Source organism: Capricornis sumatraensis, chromosome 10 (assembly GCF_032405125.1).
Source record: "Capricornis sumatraensis isolate serow.1 chromosome 10, serow.2, whole genome shotgun sequence".
NCBI classification, from domain to species: Eukaryota; Metazoa; Chordata; class Mammalia; order Artiodactyla; family Bovidae; genus Capricornis; species Capricornis sumatraensis.
Genome location: NC_091078.1, coordinates 99273940 through 99289912, shown reverse-complemented (window position 1 = coordinate 99289912; position 15973 = coordinate 99273940). Strand labels below are relative to the sequence as shown.

The following is a 15973-nucleotide window of genomic DNA, read 5'->3' as shown; positions in this document are numbered from 1 at the left end:
TAAATATCAGTGAACTTTTTGCACCCTTGTTATATTAAAATGTTTGGGTCTATTTTACCCTTCGAATGAATGTTTTACCCTTGTGTTATTATTATCACGAATATAGTTTTGACCTGCCAACTCCTTGTAGTGGTCTCCGGGACTCCAGAGGTTTATGAACCACAGTGAGAACCTCTGTACAAAGTATACAATCCCTAACCCACTCTCATCTTTAAACTGAGGATATTTTAAAAATATTGGTTGTTTAAAATACAATGTCGTTAATTTTTTTTTAAGTATTCAGTCCCCATTAACATTTGGGATACATTGAAAGTGAGAACTTTGTAGATTCAAGTCATACTAATCTGTAACCACTGTAAACCCTCTTGCTGCTGCTGCTGCTAAGTCACTTCAGTCGTGTCCGACTCTGTGTGACCCCGTAGACGGCAGCCCACCAGGCTACCCCGTCCCTGGGATTCTCCAGGCAAGAACACTGGAGTGGGTTGCCATTTCCTTCTCCAATGCATGAAAGTGAAAAGTGAAAGTGAAGTCACTCAGTTGTGTCTGACTCTTCGTGACCCCATGGACTGCAGCCCACCAGGCTCCTCCGTCCATGGGATTTTCCATGCAGTAGTACTGGAGTGGGGTGCCATCGCCTTCTCTGAAACCCTCTTGAGTCAGTTTACTGTATTGACACACCATAGCTGTTCCTGTGCCCAGAAGCTGGTTAGGTGAGGAGTGGTGAGAGACAAAAGTACCTGTCCAGGGTGCTGACTGCAACAGATCTTGTTGTTGTGTTGGAAGTATCATTGTGTTGTTAAAGAATAATTTTCAGAAGTTAAAAACATGACTCCCATACAAATATAAAATGAACATGTGTCAAAGATTTCATTCAGCTCGTTCATTAGCAAGAGAACCAGCTGTATGTTAAGACTGGTTCAAATGAGATTTCGAGGAAGGACGATTTATAGCGTCAAAGGCATGTGATATGTGTTTGCTGATAGAATCAAAACTGCTTAGTGTCCTACCAGGCATAACCCTCATTTTGGGGACAGTCGTTCCTGTGACTCAGAGATCACTTGCATTGGCATCGCCTGGGAGCCATCTGTGTCACGCTCAGACAAAAAGCTCTGGTGTTGCTCTGTGGTTTCTGTAGGCTAACCTCTTCTTTGGCACCCTAGTGGAGTTGTACTGGGTTGGCCAAAGCATTCATTCATGTTTTTTCCATACCATCTTAGGGATGTTTTTCCATACCATTATTAAAATAACTTAATAATGAAGAAGGAGTCAAACAAAGGTAAACACCCCTAGAAAATCAGATAATCCCTGGGGGATGTGGCTCTGCTAGCCAATTCCAGCTTGCCTTGAAGAAGCAACCCCTTTTGCCTGTTTCTAAGTTTGGAATAATTTTTCTTAACAGCATTATTCAATATTCAGAAGCAAAAGGGTCGGAAGGGAATTGGTGGGAAAATCGTCCGCTTCCCACTCTCAACAGTAGGTTCGGTGCTAACCGAGCAGCCTGGCAGACTCCTTCCCAGAAGAGCCTCCCTGCTCAGGTGGATCAGAATTGTACGCCAGTCAGGTCTCCACACTGGAATCACCCATGGGTCCGAGCAGAGGGATTAAGAGATCACAAGCCACATTGTGTATCCGAAGTAATAGCAGGAAAGACAGACAAAAATCAAAGTTACCAGCACATGAAAAAGCCACAGCAAAGCAGAGGCCATCCTGCAGGTAAAACACAAGTAAACCTGTTCTTTAGAGCGTAAGCAGTGGTACACGGCATCAGTTGGATTAGCCAGTGTTAACTATCCTCAGTTGCTTTGTTACTCTTTATGTGGATGTGATATGAAGGAGGTAACATGTTAACATAGCAGTGTAAACAGTTCTTGCATGGAGCCTTTGGCTGTGTGATGGCCCTTTATGAGACACTTGATTTTTTGTATCTGTGTGTTGCATAGTTAAGCTGACTCTGAATATATTGAATATTTGCTGTAAGATTCCTGCATAGGACACTCTTTGTTAGTGCTGCTTCAGTTCTAAGCACATCAAACCCAAGTAGGAAGCTTAACCTCTTCAATATTGGGTTGGGGCCAAAGCCAGTCACAAGCCCCGTCTTAGGAGCTGAGTAACTTTTCTAAAGACGGAAGGGTTTCCAAGGGGTCCCCCACTTCATGAGCACAACTGTGCTCCTGGGTCCAGATAGCTCTCTTCTCCCCAGTGATTTCCAGATCAGTGTCACACACACACACACACACACACACACACACACACACACACACCCCTAATATCCACACCCCTGGGAATTTGGTCACACACACACACACACACACACACACCCCTAATATCCACACCCCTGGGAATTTGGTCCAGTCTTCCCTCTGACTCCTTCTGTCATGGAAACAGCCTATATTCCTTTCCTGATGCTGCTGCTGTAACAAATTACCACAAACTGAGTCACTTAGAACAACGCAGATTCATTGTTTTACAGTTTCTGAGGTCAGAAGTCCATGAAATAGGTCTCACTGGGATACAAATCAAGATGTTAGCAGAGCTGCCTGCTTTCTGAAGACACTAGAGGAAAATCTCTTTCCTTGCCTTGTCCAGCTTCTGGAGGCTGCTCCCATCCTTGAGTTTGGACCCCTCTCCATCCTCAAAACCAGAGCATCTTGAAATCTCTCTGACTGTGCTTCCATCGTCATATCTCCTCAGACTCAGACTCTGACTCTTCTGCCTTCCTCTTTCTCGTATAAGAGCTTTTTTTCATTACTTTGGGCCCATCTGGTTAATCCCGGTTAATCTCCCCATCTCCAAATCCTTCATTAATCATATATCTTCAAAGATCCTTTTGCCATGTAGGTAACACCGGTTGCAAGCAACATAGGACATGGACATCTTTGGGGTGTGGTGGTTCTGCCTCCCACAAGCCTCCCTGCTTCAGAGGCTTGTTGCGAGGATTAAACTGGTGAATGCTTGTGGAGAGGCTGGAATGGTGCCTGGCGCAGAGTACATCCTTAATAAGTGCCCATCTGTGGGTGCCTGTAGTTACCTAGGGTCATTATGATATTTAAATTGGAAAAACAAAAAGTTAAAAAATCCTGAAGCCTCCTGGCTAATTCTGAGGCAACCTGCACATGGAAAGGTGTTAACAGAAAAACAGTGTAGATTGTTTCATGGGTATTCGTTTAGAAAGACACTGTTTTTATTGCTGGTTATTGATTTAAATTTTTTTGATGTGTTCTTTTAAGTCACTTAAATGACATGATCTTAAGAAAAAAAATCATAAATAGAATGTAAACATGCACACTTGGTACATTGTTTGAAGACCAGAGTTATCTCTAATCCAAAGTATTTTTTTCCAGATAGATTTCCTTTTATTGGATAGCCATTTTCAAATTGGCTTTAAAACATAAAACATACTGATATAGTTAACTTTCTATTTCTGGGGTTTATTTCAAAATATAAGCTTTGAAGTTAGCATAAGAAAGTTAATTTGATTTTAAAAAACTGCATATAGCATACTTTGTAAAGCATATTTGGCCAAAAAAATAATTCACATATTAATACTTTTCCTCTAATGGCATTGTCATAGCCTTTAAAAAAAAAAAGAAAGATAGCCTTAATCCTTAAATTCAGTTCTGCTATAAGTATAAATGGACATTTAGGGAGAGTATTTTAGCAGAGCATTACAAAGCAGAGCTGGAGTTTCATTCTTGTTCTTAAGAAGGACTGTCCATCAGAATGTTTATTTCCATTGCAGAAGCGAATCTGTTCTTGCTCTCATGGACCAAAAATATTTTCAGCCCAAAATATGAATATACAGACTTCTTTTTGGGAGAACATTAAATATCACCTCTCTGGTTAAAAAAAGAGAAATTCCGTGGATGTAGCTAGTAGAGAGAATAATGCCGTGTTCTACTTGGACGTTCTAGGGAACTGTGGAGCGCCACTTAATCTGTGAATTTGTCTTTGACCCTTGATTTCAGCAGCAGCTGCTGCTAGTGCTAATTCACCAGCCTAAGCTACTTAAAGAAACGCAGGGCACAAACAGGCAGCCTCGCCCAGTCTGCCCCCTGGTGTCTTTGGAAGGTAGTGCAAGCAACAAGCGGCGGCCTTGGGAACTTTCCACCACCACCACCCCCCCCCACCCCCGCCCCCCATTCTGGACCGAGTCCAAATTCAGGCCCATTCTGGATGGAATAGAGCAAAATCGATTTTGAGAATTAGATCCTTTAATGAGATCTATGTGGTGTTCCTTAATTAAGTGAGCTTTTGTCAAGAAAAAAGCTAATAGTCCTTGAGAAAATCAATACCCTAAAGCATATCTCACCAGCCTTTGGAACCTGAAGCTGCATGGCAGGATACTCAGAAAAGGTCTCCAGTCATACGGAAGGAGAGCTCGAGGGGAAAGAAGCCAGGGAAATGATGGGGAGCAGCCCGAGCCTTACTAGTGGTGCTGCCGCCAGGCAGGAGCCAAAAGCATGCTGATGGAGGGTGTACTCCGTTAGGACTGGCGGCCGGTGAGGAGGGTGAGGGCCAGGGAGCAAGCGGAGATAGGGTCCAGAGGAAGGCCAGGATGAGATGAGAAAGGACGAGCTTTGACACAGGAGGCCTGCTGGGGCGGTAGGCACCAGGGTGTCTGTGTCGCAGAAAAGAGGGCTGATAAACTCAAAATCAGGCTGCTTCAATGCTATACATCACCATATTTAAAACAGACAGCTAGTGGGAAGTTGCTGTATGACGCAGGGAGCTCAGCCCAGGACTCTGTGACAACCTAGAGAGGTAGGCCAGGAGTGGGGTGGGAAGGAGGTTCAAGAGAGAGGGGATATATGTATCCTTATGGCCGATTCATGTTGTTGTACGGCAGAAACCAGCACAACATTGAAAAGCAGTTATCCTCCAATTAAAACTAAGTTTTAAAAACATCAGAATGAAATTGCCTTGAGAATCCCCAGTGGACCCCATGGTCTCCCATGACTCCAAGAGCTCGACAGCCAAGAAGGGGAGGGGAAGGGGGAGAAAACGGTGCAGCGTCCACAATCTGGAATCTGTACAAACCACAGTCTGTACAAACTGGAGTTTGTGAACATGGTCGCTTCTTGTGTAGAATCATGTGGTAATGTGCATTTCTAAAATGCTTTCTGAAAGCTTCCCACAAATCCCGCAGACCGGAAAAATGTTAACTTTGGCATTTAAGCCTTGATCAGCTTGGGGAGGTTCTCTTCTTCAGGATGACGGCTCATTCCGTGATGTTGCCGGATAACTTACGTTAGAGAAGCATTGGGCAAAATCACCTAGAGGCCAGTGTTTCTGCAGGTGTTTTACTGATTTCAGTATTGATTTAAAGTTGATTGGAAAATATAGAGATAGGCTGTGTTTTGCTAATAAGACTAGTTGACTGTAAGGAGCATGGCGTTGGCCTCGGAGGTGATAGAGGCCGTAATTAACCAGGGTAGGGACCACAGTCAGTGAAGTTGTCCATAAACTGTATTCTGTGGAGCATGACTGTGCTTGCTTAAAAATCAGGGCATCCATCAAAGTAAGTGTTCAAAATGTGAAAACCCAGGAATGCCAGATGAAAGAAGACAGACCATGGCTTGAAGGGAAGCTGTAGGTAAGAGACTGTTAACGTAAGAGAGGAGACCCAGAGAAAGATTTGGAAGTCAGCTCCAGGCCTTCAAGAGGCCGTGGATGCTGTGCACCCTGGACCCTATAGGCCCTGAATTTTGACCACCTGTGGGTTTACCACCTGCAGAAAGGCCAATTCTGAACTCTGTAACTGTGCTTGAGATGGATCATGGTCCTGAGACGAAAGGAGACTGAGTACTTACAAGAGGCATCTTTTTTTATATTACTATTGTTTGGCTGCAGCAGCTCTTAGTTGGGGTATGTGGGGTCAGGCTTCCCGACCAGCGACTGAACCCAGGCCCCCAGTGCGTTGGGAGCACAGACGCTTAGCCACTGGACCACCAGGCATGTCCCTTTGATTTGAATGCATCTTTGATTAGAAACTTTATTTCCTCTTGTATTTTTCCTCTCCCCACCAAGACTTTCACTGGGGGAAAAATTGCTTTTGTGTTTTGCTTCTATTTGTCTTTCATTTGATAGCAGGGTTTTATTATAACGTGTAAACCTCTTAGGAGCACATCTCCCTCACTGCATTTGTAACTTGGAGTCTGAGAGCCGCCAGGCTGTGTGGGAAATGTCGATGAGAAAATCAAGTCCTGGCCTGTTCTTGCAGTCCACAGGGTTGAGTGTCTGCTTCTTCACGTCGCCTGAGGTTTGCAGCGGGGACAGGAGGCAGAGGTGCAGGCACACAGGGCTTTTGCTCTCCCTTTCATATTTTGCGCTGTTTTACTTGTGCACTAGTTTTGGGTTTGGGGGGACAGGGGGCTCTTGAAGGAGCTGTCCTTGTTACTGAACAGTACTTGGCCCTCTCTTTATATCTTTTAAGTGGTGTCCTTCCCCTCACCCATAATATGGGCAATGATAAAAGATAAGTAAGCCTCCCTTGGCTTATTCACCTCAAGTTTTTAGGTCTGCAATCATTTGTCCTATATTTTGTCTCTCTCTGTCTATGGATTCAAGGATTTGGGGGACTGTAGAAAGAGGGGAGAAAAATCACTCTATGCCACGTCTTTTCCATTCCTACTCTATGCTTTACATGTTTAAAATTTGCAGTGGGTATATTACTTTTTGGAGAAGGCAATGGCACCCCACTCCAGTACTCTTGCCTGGAAAATCCCGTGGACGGAGGAGCCTGGTGGGCTGCAGTCCATGGGGTCGTGAAGAGTCGGACACGACTGAGCGATTTCACTTTGACTTTTCACTTTCATGCATTGGAGAAGGAAATGGCAACCCACTCCCGTGTTCTTGCCTGGAGAATCCCAGGGATGGGGGAGCCTGGTGGGCTGCCGTCTATGGGGTTGCACAGAATCGGACACGACTGAAGTCACTTAGCAGCAGCAGCAGCAGCATATTACTTTTTAGTTGTAAAATCACAACCCATAGAAGTTAGCCTCTCCGGCATTCCTCCTTTTTCTGTAATTTTTGGATATGCCTTTGGATCAGTCAGGGTCCCAGCAGAAGAAAAGCGGGCCCACCTGACAGCAGTCACTGAAGAAAACGTGATGAAAAGGCGAGTTCTGTGCAGAGTTCGGGGAAGCCCACAAGGGGTGGTCCAGCCCCTGGCACTAGGAGCAGAAGGAAGCCTTTGCCCACCTCGGGTGGCAGGGGTGACACGGGGAGCCATTCCTGGAACTGGGAGAGCGGTAGCTGGAGCAGCAGGCGAGGTCAGCCCGTGAGCCACGTGGGAAGGAGCTGGGGGCCTCTCACTGGTTGAACCCAGTCAGAGGGCAAGGGTCCAGATTAATGTGGGCACACGGGACCACTTCCACCACAGAACATGGTGGAAAGAGGACTGGAGGGGCAAATCGGCAATATTCAGCACAACGTCTTATTAGAATCGTTTATTGCTATTTTAAAACACAATATATACGTTCTACTGCCCAAACACGTCTCCATACTCATTGCCCTCTTTGTTCTGAGTCTTACCTAAATATCATAAGGAGTGACTGCAGGGGACTTCCCTAGTGGTCCCTATGCTGGGGGCCTGGGTGTATCCCTGGTCAGGGACCTCGATCCCACACGCCACAACTGAAGATCCTGCGTGCCACAGCGGTCCCACGTGTGGCAGCTAAGAGCTGGCACAGCCAAAGAAAGAAAGAAATGAAGGCAAATGCTTTTTTAAAAGGAGTGAGTATAAATGGCAGGGGTGTTTTAAATGAAACTAAAAACAAATTAGAACTCTGTGGAGAGAAACTTCATCCTGGTTTAGACTATAGGTTCTATCAGCCAAAGAAATCTATGGAGAAAGATCTCAGAATATTGTTACCTTTCGGGGGGCCGATGTTGATGGGGAGAAGGCGGAACAGAGTTTTCTGGGGTGCTGGGAATGCTCCGTGTCTTGATGAGTGGTGGTGGAAATAGACCGAGCTCTACATTGAAGATTTATTCACATTACTCTGTGTGTTGTACCTTAATTTAAACAAAAGTTTTTTTTTTTTATCACAAAAATGTTTACAATTCCTAGAGACCTGAGTTCCTACCCTGCTGTCTCTGTTACTTACTGACTATGTGACCTCAAGCAAGTTATTTAATCTCTCTGTTCTTTAATTTCCTCCCATGCAACTTGAGGATAGTCATATTCTTACCTCAGAAGGTTGTCGTGAGGATTAGAAGAGCCAACCTTAAGGAAGCATTTGGTACAGCATCTGGCACATGGTAATCACTCAGGAAGGACTGGCCATTTCTATTAAGATAAACCTATTGTTTCCCCTAAAATAACCCAATTCTGGTAAGTTCTGGGTATCACTTTTTTTTCTTCTTTTCTTCTATTTACTAAAATTTCCAATCTGCAAGTCCATCCTTTTATACAAGCAGATTCTGAACTTGAGTTAGCCACATGCATACAGCCTCCCTTGCCAGGCCTGTCCTGATAAGGTGAAAGCACGGGGGCAGTTCACATTCTTTCTTTTCAGCTTGCCAGTAGCTTCCTTGCCAAATGATGCTCCAAGGAGATGCCCTTAAGTCTCAGAGCAGAGATACTGCCTTTGTAGCCTGTCTCACCTGGGAGGGACCTCCATATGATCCTATTCAGTATACTCACCAGATTGCCTCATTTTGTTTCATGAATTATAACAGGCCTTGGTTAACTGGGACCCAGTGGACCAAACAGTGCTTGCCAATGAGCAGGTGGATGAACACGGCTGTTCATGGCGTTCTGGAGCAAAGGTGGAACAGAAGTACCTCAGACAATGGTTTATTAAGACAACTGCTTATGCAAAGGTGAGTGTCAGCCTGGAGGCGCCCCACTAAGGCTTATGTTTGATCAGGTCTTCTGAATATTAGCCTCACTGTTGGAGGTGAACTCTAGTTAGAGCTGTTAGAACCATGGGTGTGCAGACAGGAAGCACATGGACCTCAGGGTCACTCACATAGAGCATGATGGATTCGAGTCCTTCAGTTGGAAATCAAGAATAGCACCTGGAGGTCATCGTAGGCCATTGTTTGCTGACCTTTCAGCAAATCACTGTACTGCCCTAAAGGCCGAAAAACATTCATCTTTACCTGCAGCTATATCAGCAAGAAAACTAGAAAGGAAAAAAGTATCTTCATGTATGCAGTTCTAGTAAGACCTCCAGAAAGACAGAATGACATTTCTGAGGGTCCAGAGGAGACCACCTAAAGGAGTGAGGGGATGGCTGTCTTCATGCGGGAAGGCCAGGGTTAAAGTGAACTGAGGCAGGAAGCAAAGCTCTGGACTCTATAACTCTTGTCGTGTCTCCGATTAATAGTGTAAACCAGTGTGAGTCCCTGAAGTTCAGTTTCCTCATCAACAGAAGGAGAGGGTGTGACCAAGTGCCCTTTAAGTTGCCTCTGGCTCTTCATGTTTTCAGAAATTCAAGGGAAGACCAACCATTGAAAGGTGGGGCTTGCTTACTAAATCAACAATAGCCTGGGAGAAATAGCTTATTCTGGGTATGCCAGAACCACTCTGTGCAAGATATTCTTTGAGCCTACCATGTTTCAGGATATGGAATTGAGTGATCACTTCCTGAAATTCCAGAGAAAAGTGATTAGAACAAATCAGGGGGATTTCCTGTGGCAGTTTGATAACCTTTGTATCAGCAGAAGACTGGAAGTTAGCCGGCTCTGAACAGGTAAAGGCATCATGCAGAGTTGCTGAACGATCTGTGCCATAGTTCTTACTCTGGCAGCCACCATACGTGGGATGGTTATACCTTCCCATTGCAGCCCACGGGTTGCTACATCACAGATGGGGTACTGGACTGAAGTGGACTTTGGGTCAGATCCGGTTCTGTACTTTTTATGTCGTAAAATAAGCACAAGTTATAAATAACCTCTGATCACTACAAGACTTTGCTGAATTAGAACTACAGTTCTCCAGTTCACCATACTAGTGCCATATGGTTATATGACCTCTAGTTCTTTCACTCAAAAGACATGTCTTAAATGAAAATGTTCCCCATTTTAATTTATCCAGAATGTAGCATATGGTTTTGGAAAACTACTCATTAGAACTTGCTAACATAATGCCTTGCTCCTTTTAAACACGCTAGTAGTCTTGAGAGGCTGAATGGAAGAAAGCTGAGGACATAGCTTTCTATCACAGCCCAGGCAGTGGGTGCCCCCACCTGCTGGCAGCTGGGGAGACTGCATCACCAGCAGGCATGCCAGGTCACCTCAGGGACCTGTCAGATGACTCTAATAGGCACTGGTGGAAAGGCCACCTAATCAGCTCTTTTGTTTGACCTCTGCCTCTAATTGGAAATGTAATAATCTGAGTGGCATTATTCTTTAAATTGTCAGCTGTGAATTTTCAACTGTTCAGCAGAAGTGGTTAGTTACCATGGTGACTTGCCTGCTTCTTGATGAACTCCAGGGAAGAATTAACTGCAAAAGCTGACATCAGAAGTCAACACTTGGTTTGCCCTGAAAATCAGCAGAGGAGGTGGCGTGGGAGTGGTTAAGTGTGAGCAGATATCTGTGTTCACTGCACATGCTTGACTGAGGGCTACATGTGCACAAAGCAAGACTTCATAAGGCCTAATAGAAAATGATTACTATGGGATTAAGAGGAGAGCAGAGCTATCAGGGGGCTGCACAGTGCGCTGAGACTTGGAGTTATAGTTCAGCCGAAAGTACGCAGTTGAGACCCCAGAAAGGCTATATATTACAAATGTGCATGACTCTTTAGGACCAAGGACAAAATCAAAATAGACCCACCTTAATTAAAAATAAGCCTGACAGTTTCAAAAGTAACTTTCAGAACAACACTCAACACCTTAAAAGGGAAACAGCATAGTTCCGACTCGCTGAAAGGTTGGTTTTATCTGCAATGTCCAGCATGTAGTAAAAAATTGCTAGATTTGCAAAGAACCAGGAAATTGTGATCTATACTAAAGGGAGTCAGCGCAAGAGAAGTAGATCCTGAGATAAAGGAAAAGATGGTCATAAGGAGTGAACAGATGAGTGGACAGGGGAATCTCTGGAGAGAAATGGAAACATTTAAAAAAAAAAGGAAATCTAGAACAGAAAAGTAGAACATCTGAAATGGAAAATTATTGTTTGAGCTGCAGAGGGATGCGTAAGGGTTAATTAAGCCATAAAGCTGTAAGGGAACCCCTGTCACTCTATATAGGGAACAAAACAAGTGGTAGTTCTAAAACAGAAATGTGTATGACACGTTTAAGAAACTGAAATAATGACGGTATAGCGGCAACTAAGAGAGCCAAGGGGAGAAGCTCAAGATAGGGCTGGACAACCTGAAGAAATGGTTAGGGGCCAGATCAGGCAGTGCCTTAAGAAGTCCGTACTTTATCACGGGAGTCCTGAGAAACCATCAAAGCATCCTAAGGGAAGGAGTGACATGCTCAGCTTTGTGTTTTCATAAATTCACCGTGGAAAGGGTGAGGATGCAGAGAGACCAGTTAGGAGGTTACTGCAGTGCTCCAGGCATGCATAACTTAGATGGTAGTGGGAATAGATGGGTAGGTTAGAAAAATATTCATATGGCAGAGCCTAAGAACTTGGTGATATTGAATGAAAGGCTGTAGGAGATGGTGTCATGAAGAAAGCCCCTGACCTAGACACGAAGTGAACGATACAGCTACTCCCTGGGATAGGGAGTCCTGGAAGAGACACAGTCCTAACCCTTTTGAGTTTGCAGTGACAATGAATCATTTGAGTAGAGATGTAGAAATAAATGACTCTTGGATAAATGTGTCTAAAACTTCAAAGAAGATCAAGTGAGACAGGACATCTACTTTAAAACCTCATATGACAGCAATAGTGTTGAGTTAGTGATGAGGTCTTGCTATGTAGACAAGGATGAGATATTGAGTCAGTAATGCTTTTAGCTGCAAGTAACTGAAAACCCAAGTTCTGGTGACTTAATAAATGGGAGATTCCTTCCCAAAGAAGAAGTCCCAGTTGCTGGGACCAAACTAGGATAGGGCTCTGAGTTGGCATTTCCATGGTTCTCATCAGCCATTCCTTCCTGCCTGTCACCTCATGGTTGCAAGATAGCTGCTACAGACCAGACATCATGTTTCCATTCAAGACAGAGGCAATGTTAGTAACCAGAAGGCAAGACCTTTCCCCCAAGTGCACAGCCAGATTCCACCGATGTTCTGTTACCCCCTGTTGTGTCACGTGGCTACATGCAGGCAAGGAAGGCCAGGAAAGCAGCCCTGCGCTTTTCAGCTTCTGGAGTCAAGATGGTTGGGGGAAGGGAACAGGGAATGGGCGCTGAGATGGCCAAAATGTGCGCGGCCATTGTCTTTAGAGCTCCGTGTGTACATCTGACTGTGCAGCCTTGAGGGCTGCCTCGATGGTGTGCAGCTGGTGGTCTGCTTGGGAGCATGGCTGGAGGATCCCTCTTTTCATTCTCGTGACTTCCCAATTAGAAAGATGATGCCTGATGTGAAAATCAAAATATAAAACATCTGAAATATAAAAATATTCTATCAAGGCTGTTCTGTGATGTATTTGATGCTTCTCCATGGATCCCCCATCCAGTCCTCCCCAGGATTGTTTGCTTTATGAAACATTAAAAGTGATTTCAGCTGCTTGTTCTGTGAAAAAAGAAAACTTGCAGTAGGAGTATCTGAAGAGCATGAATTAGTCCTGGCAGGAATGTGTGGGAGGATTGTGGTGGGCAGCACCACGAGGCGGGAGCAAGGGGAGGAGGGCAGAGTGGGGATTACGAGCAGGAAGCAAAGGGGGTTCAGAGCCTGGTGGAACGAGCGCTTCGGTTCCTGACAGCAGGGTGCCCATGGGAAGACGAGACAGGTGGAGAGACGGCTCCCCATTTGGCCCTTTCTGACGGATTTGCGGTTTTGACTTCTGCACTGCCTCCTGTAGCCCCCAGAGGCTGCCTCCCTGCAGGTCCTCAGACAAGACGCTGGGACACTGTACATGGCTCCTCTTTGGCATTAAAGTGGACGTGACCATGCCCTGATGGTGCTCAGTCAACACCCACACCTAATTGGTGCTGATGTTCTCTTAAGTTTCCAGGAGTTACCTGGCAACTGCTTAAATACGAACCAAGTCTGTGATCACCTCCCACTTCCTGCCTGCTTGCCCCCGATCTGATCAGTCCCCAGGCTTTTCCTTGCACGTTCATCTTACTGAATGTTCACATTATTCTTATTATTCCCCCATTTTACTGATGGGGAAACAGAGGCTCACACTGGTCGTAAAGTGACAGCACTGGGATTCCAGTCCAGGTGCTTACCTTCTTCACCAGCAGTGTGTACCACTTCTCAGGTCATCTGATTCATTCTTTCTCTCCCAGATGTCACTGAGTGCCTTGCCTAGGTGCTAAGAATACAGGTGAGAAAAGCTGAGGTCCCTGCCCCTTGGGCTTCCCAGGTGGCTCTGTGGTAAAGAATCCGCCTGCCGGTGCAGGAGACGCAGGTTCAATGCCAGGGTCGGGAAGATCCCCCGGAGAAGGCAAGACAACCCACTCCGTTATTCTTGCCTGAAAAATCCCATTGTCAGAGGAGCCTGGTGGGCTGCAGCCCACGGGGTCGCAAAGCACCAGGGGCGACTGAGCGGCTTAGCACGCACTGCTCTTTGGGAGCTCAGGGACTAGGACAGGAGGCCTTCACAGACATGAGAGGTCACGGCCCTTGGGACCACCGTCACACTGCAGGAGAGCACAGGGGAGCTGAGGAGCCCCCTCTGCCCAGGGGTCGGAGGAGGTACCGCCAGATGGTGGTGAAAGCTGGGACGTGCAGCGTGTCTGTAGGGAGTGTTTCGTTGCCTTCCAGACGTGCAGGGAACTTCACACTTCACAAGTCTTTCCAAGTAGAGCTCCTGCTGGCAAGAAGGAGATGGGCAACACCGAGCCCTTAGGAGATCAGGGAGGGTGGGCAGTAATGAGCCAGCCCTTTCCCTGCCCGCTTTGTGCCTCTCACCTTGGCTTCACACCGCACTTGGGGGTAAAGTAGAGACACCTTTCCCAGAGCTCCCTGGCCTTGTCGGCCCCTGCAAAGAGGGAAACTCGGGTTGGAGAGGTGTGGAGGGGAGGGAGGGGAGCGAGGCTATGACAGGAGCCCTGGGTGGGGGGTGTGGAGGAGGAGACTGGAGCAGAAAGGCTGCCCTGGAGGAGCAGTGGTGCACGGGCACAGGGGTCTAGGCCCCTGGTGTCCCTGGCTTCTTAAGAGTCCCCTGTGCTCTGGATTAGGGACCCTGGGGTACCCTTGTTCTGATCCCAAGGCCTGGAGTTCCCCGTGAAAGCACTTGGCCGTCTCCTGGAAAGGGGGCTGTTGCCTGGCTCCCTGCTCCTGCCCTCGGGTCCTCTCCCAGCCCCAGAACAGAGACTCGGGTCACAGGTGGTGCCCGGAAATGCCTCCTCCGAGCAGCGCGCAAGTCCTCACACGCTGTCACGAGACTTTGCAGAGGGATTGGTCAGTGGGGTTTGGCCCCTCCGCCCCACCCTGCCGCCCAGAAAGATCCTTGGCCCCGATGTCTCCTCCCGTGTGTGCAACCGGGGCCTTCCCGTGGTTGGCCCGTGCACCGAGGAGATGTTGGCTGAGCAGCCAGACGAACAAGCGAGAACCATTTCACAAGCTGTCGGCCTTTCTGCAGGGCTGTTGTGATAAAAAGCCGTGAGGACACAGGCCGGGGCCAGAGGTAACGATTCTAATGCTGAGGTTTATGTACTGTGAGGGGCAGGGGTAAGCCCAGTGGCTTGAAAGCTGTTACCGCGATCACCCTCGTTAGGCTCTGCGGTGGCCAGTCAGGGCTGAGAGTGGCCGCTTTCCTCCCTGCTTGTAAGAAACAGTTGATCCGCGCCTGCGCAGTAGGGGCCGCCCAGCCCGGATTCCCCTCCGCTGGCGCCCAGAGCAGCCTCGGAGCTGGCTTCCTGCCGGAGTGCCCCTCCAGGCCCCGGCTGTCATTTGTTTTGGAAACAGCAGACTGCTCCTATCCCAGGATCTGGTTTTGACTCCCTGTCTCACAAAGCTCATTAATTGTTAAAGTCTGCTCCTCCTTACATAATATCTCATACTTCCTTCTGTTCTCCGTTTCACCTCCTCTCCGGGATCTTTTCTCTCCTACACCATGAGCCGAACTCTGTTCTTCACCTTCCATCCTAGCCTCTCAGCCCTCCTCAGGGTGATCATTCGCTGGTGCCAAGGGGTACAGGGAAGTCTTTCTGGGGTGGGGATGGGAGCAGACAGGTGGGAGAGGGGGACAGAGACAAAAGGAAAGAGTGATTTGAGGCTGACTGTGCCCCAGCACTTTGCCGGCGAGCAGGAGGCTGCCTGGGGTGAGTCAGGAGACTTGTCACCACCCCCTCCCCACCCACAGCCCCAGCCAAGGGACCGGGCTCCTCAATACCAGCTGGGAGTGACAGCAGACCTGCTGGGAGGCCTCTGGCCGACTCTTAGCAGGCCTTAGGGATCACTTCTGCTTGGAAGAGCTCATCAGAGTTGGTCCAGGGCTGGGTTCCAGCTCTGGATCCAGAAACCACTGTATTTCATGACAGAATAGGCAGATTTCCTCTCCCCTAGACGCAGTGCCTACCTGCTGCCTCGGGAGTGTCCCTCACCATGAGATCAGGTCCAGGGTCGCCTTATTTCCTACCCCTGAGTTCTTGCCTGCACCGTGTCCCTCCCATCCACTGAAGACAGCCTGCCTGCACACCACTCCTGTGCGAGAATGAACAAGAACTGCTGAAGGAAGGAAGCGCAGTCTCCAGCTTGGCACACGTGCTCTGCAAGCAGGAAGGTTCCCTTTATTATTTTTGTTTCGGAGATAGGAAAAATGATTGGTTGTTGTTCAGTCGCTCAGTCACGTCCAACTCTTTGCAGCCCCGTGGACTGCAGCACGCCAGGCTTCCCTGTCCTTCACCATCTCCCGGAGCTTGCTCAAACTCATGTCCATTGAGTCGGTGATGCCA

General features: G+C 47.3%; 1 protein-coding gene across 1 annotated transcript in view; it reads left to right on the top strand.

Annotated features, from left to right (window-relative positions):
• Positions 1-15973, top strand: part of LARS2 (leucyl-tRNA synthetase 2, mitochondrial) — a 142533-nt gene that overhangs the window by 53664 nt on the left and 72896 nt on the right. Inside the window, exon 6 of the mRNA XM_068982310.1 lies at positions 8683-8826. Coding sequence (XP_068838411.1) covers positions 8683-8826 — 144 coding nt within the window. The remainder of the gene's footprint in view (positions 1-8682; positions 8827-15973) is intronic.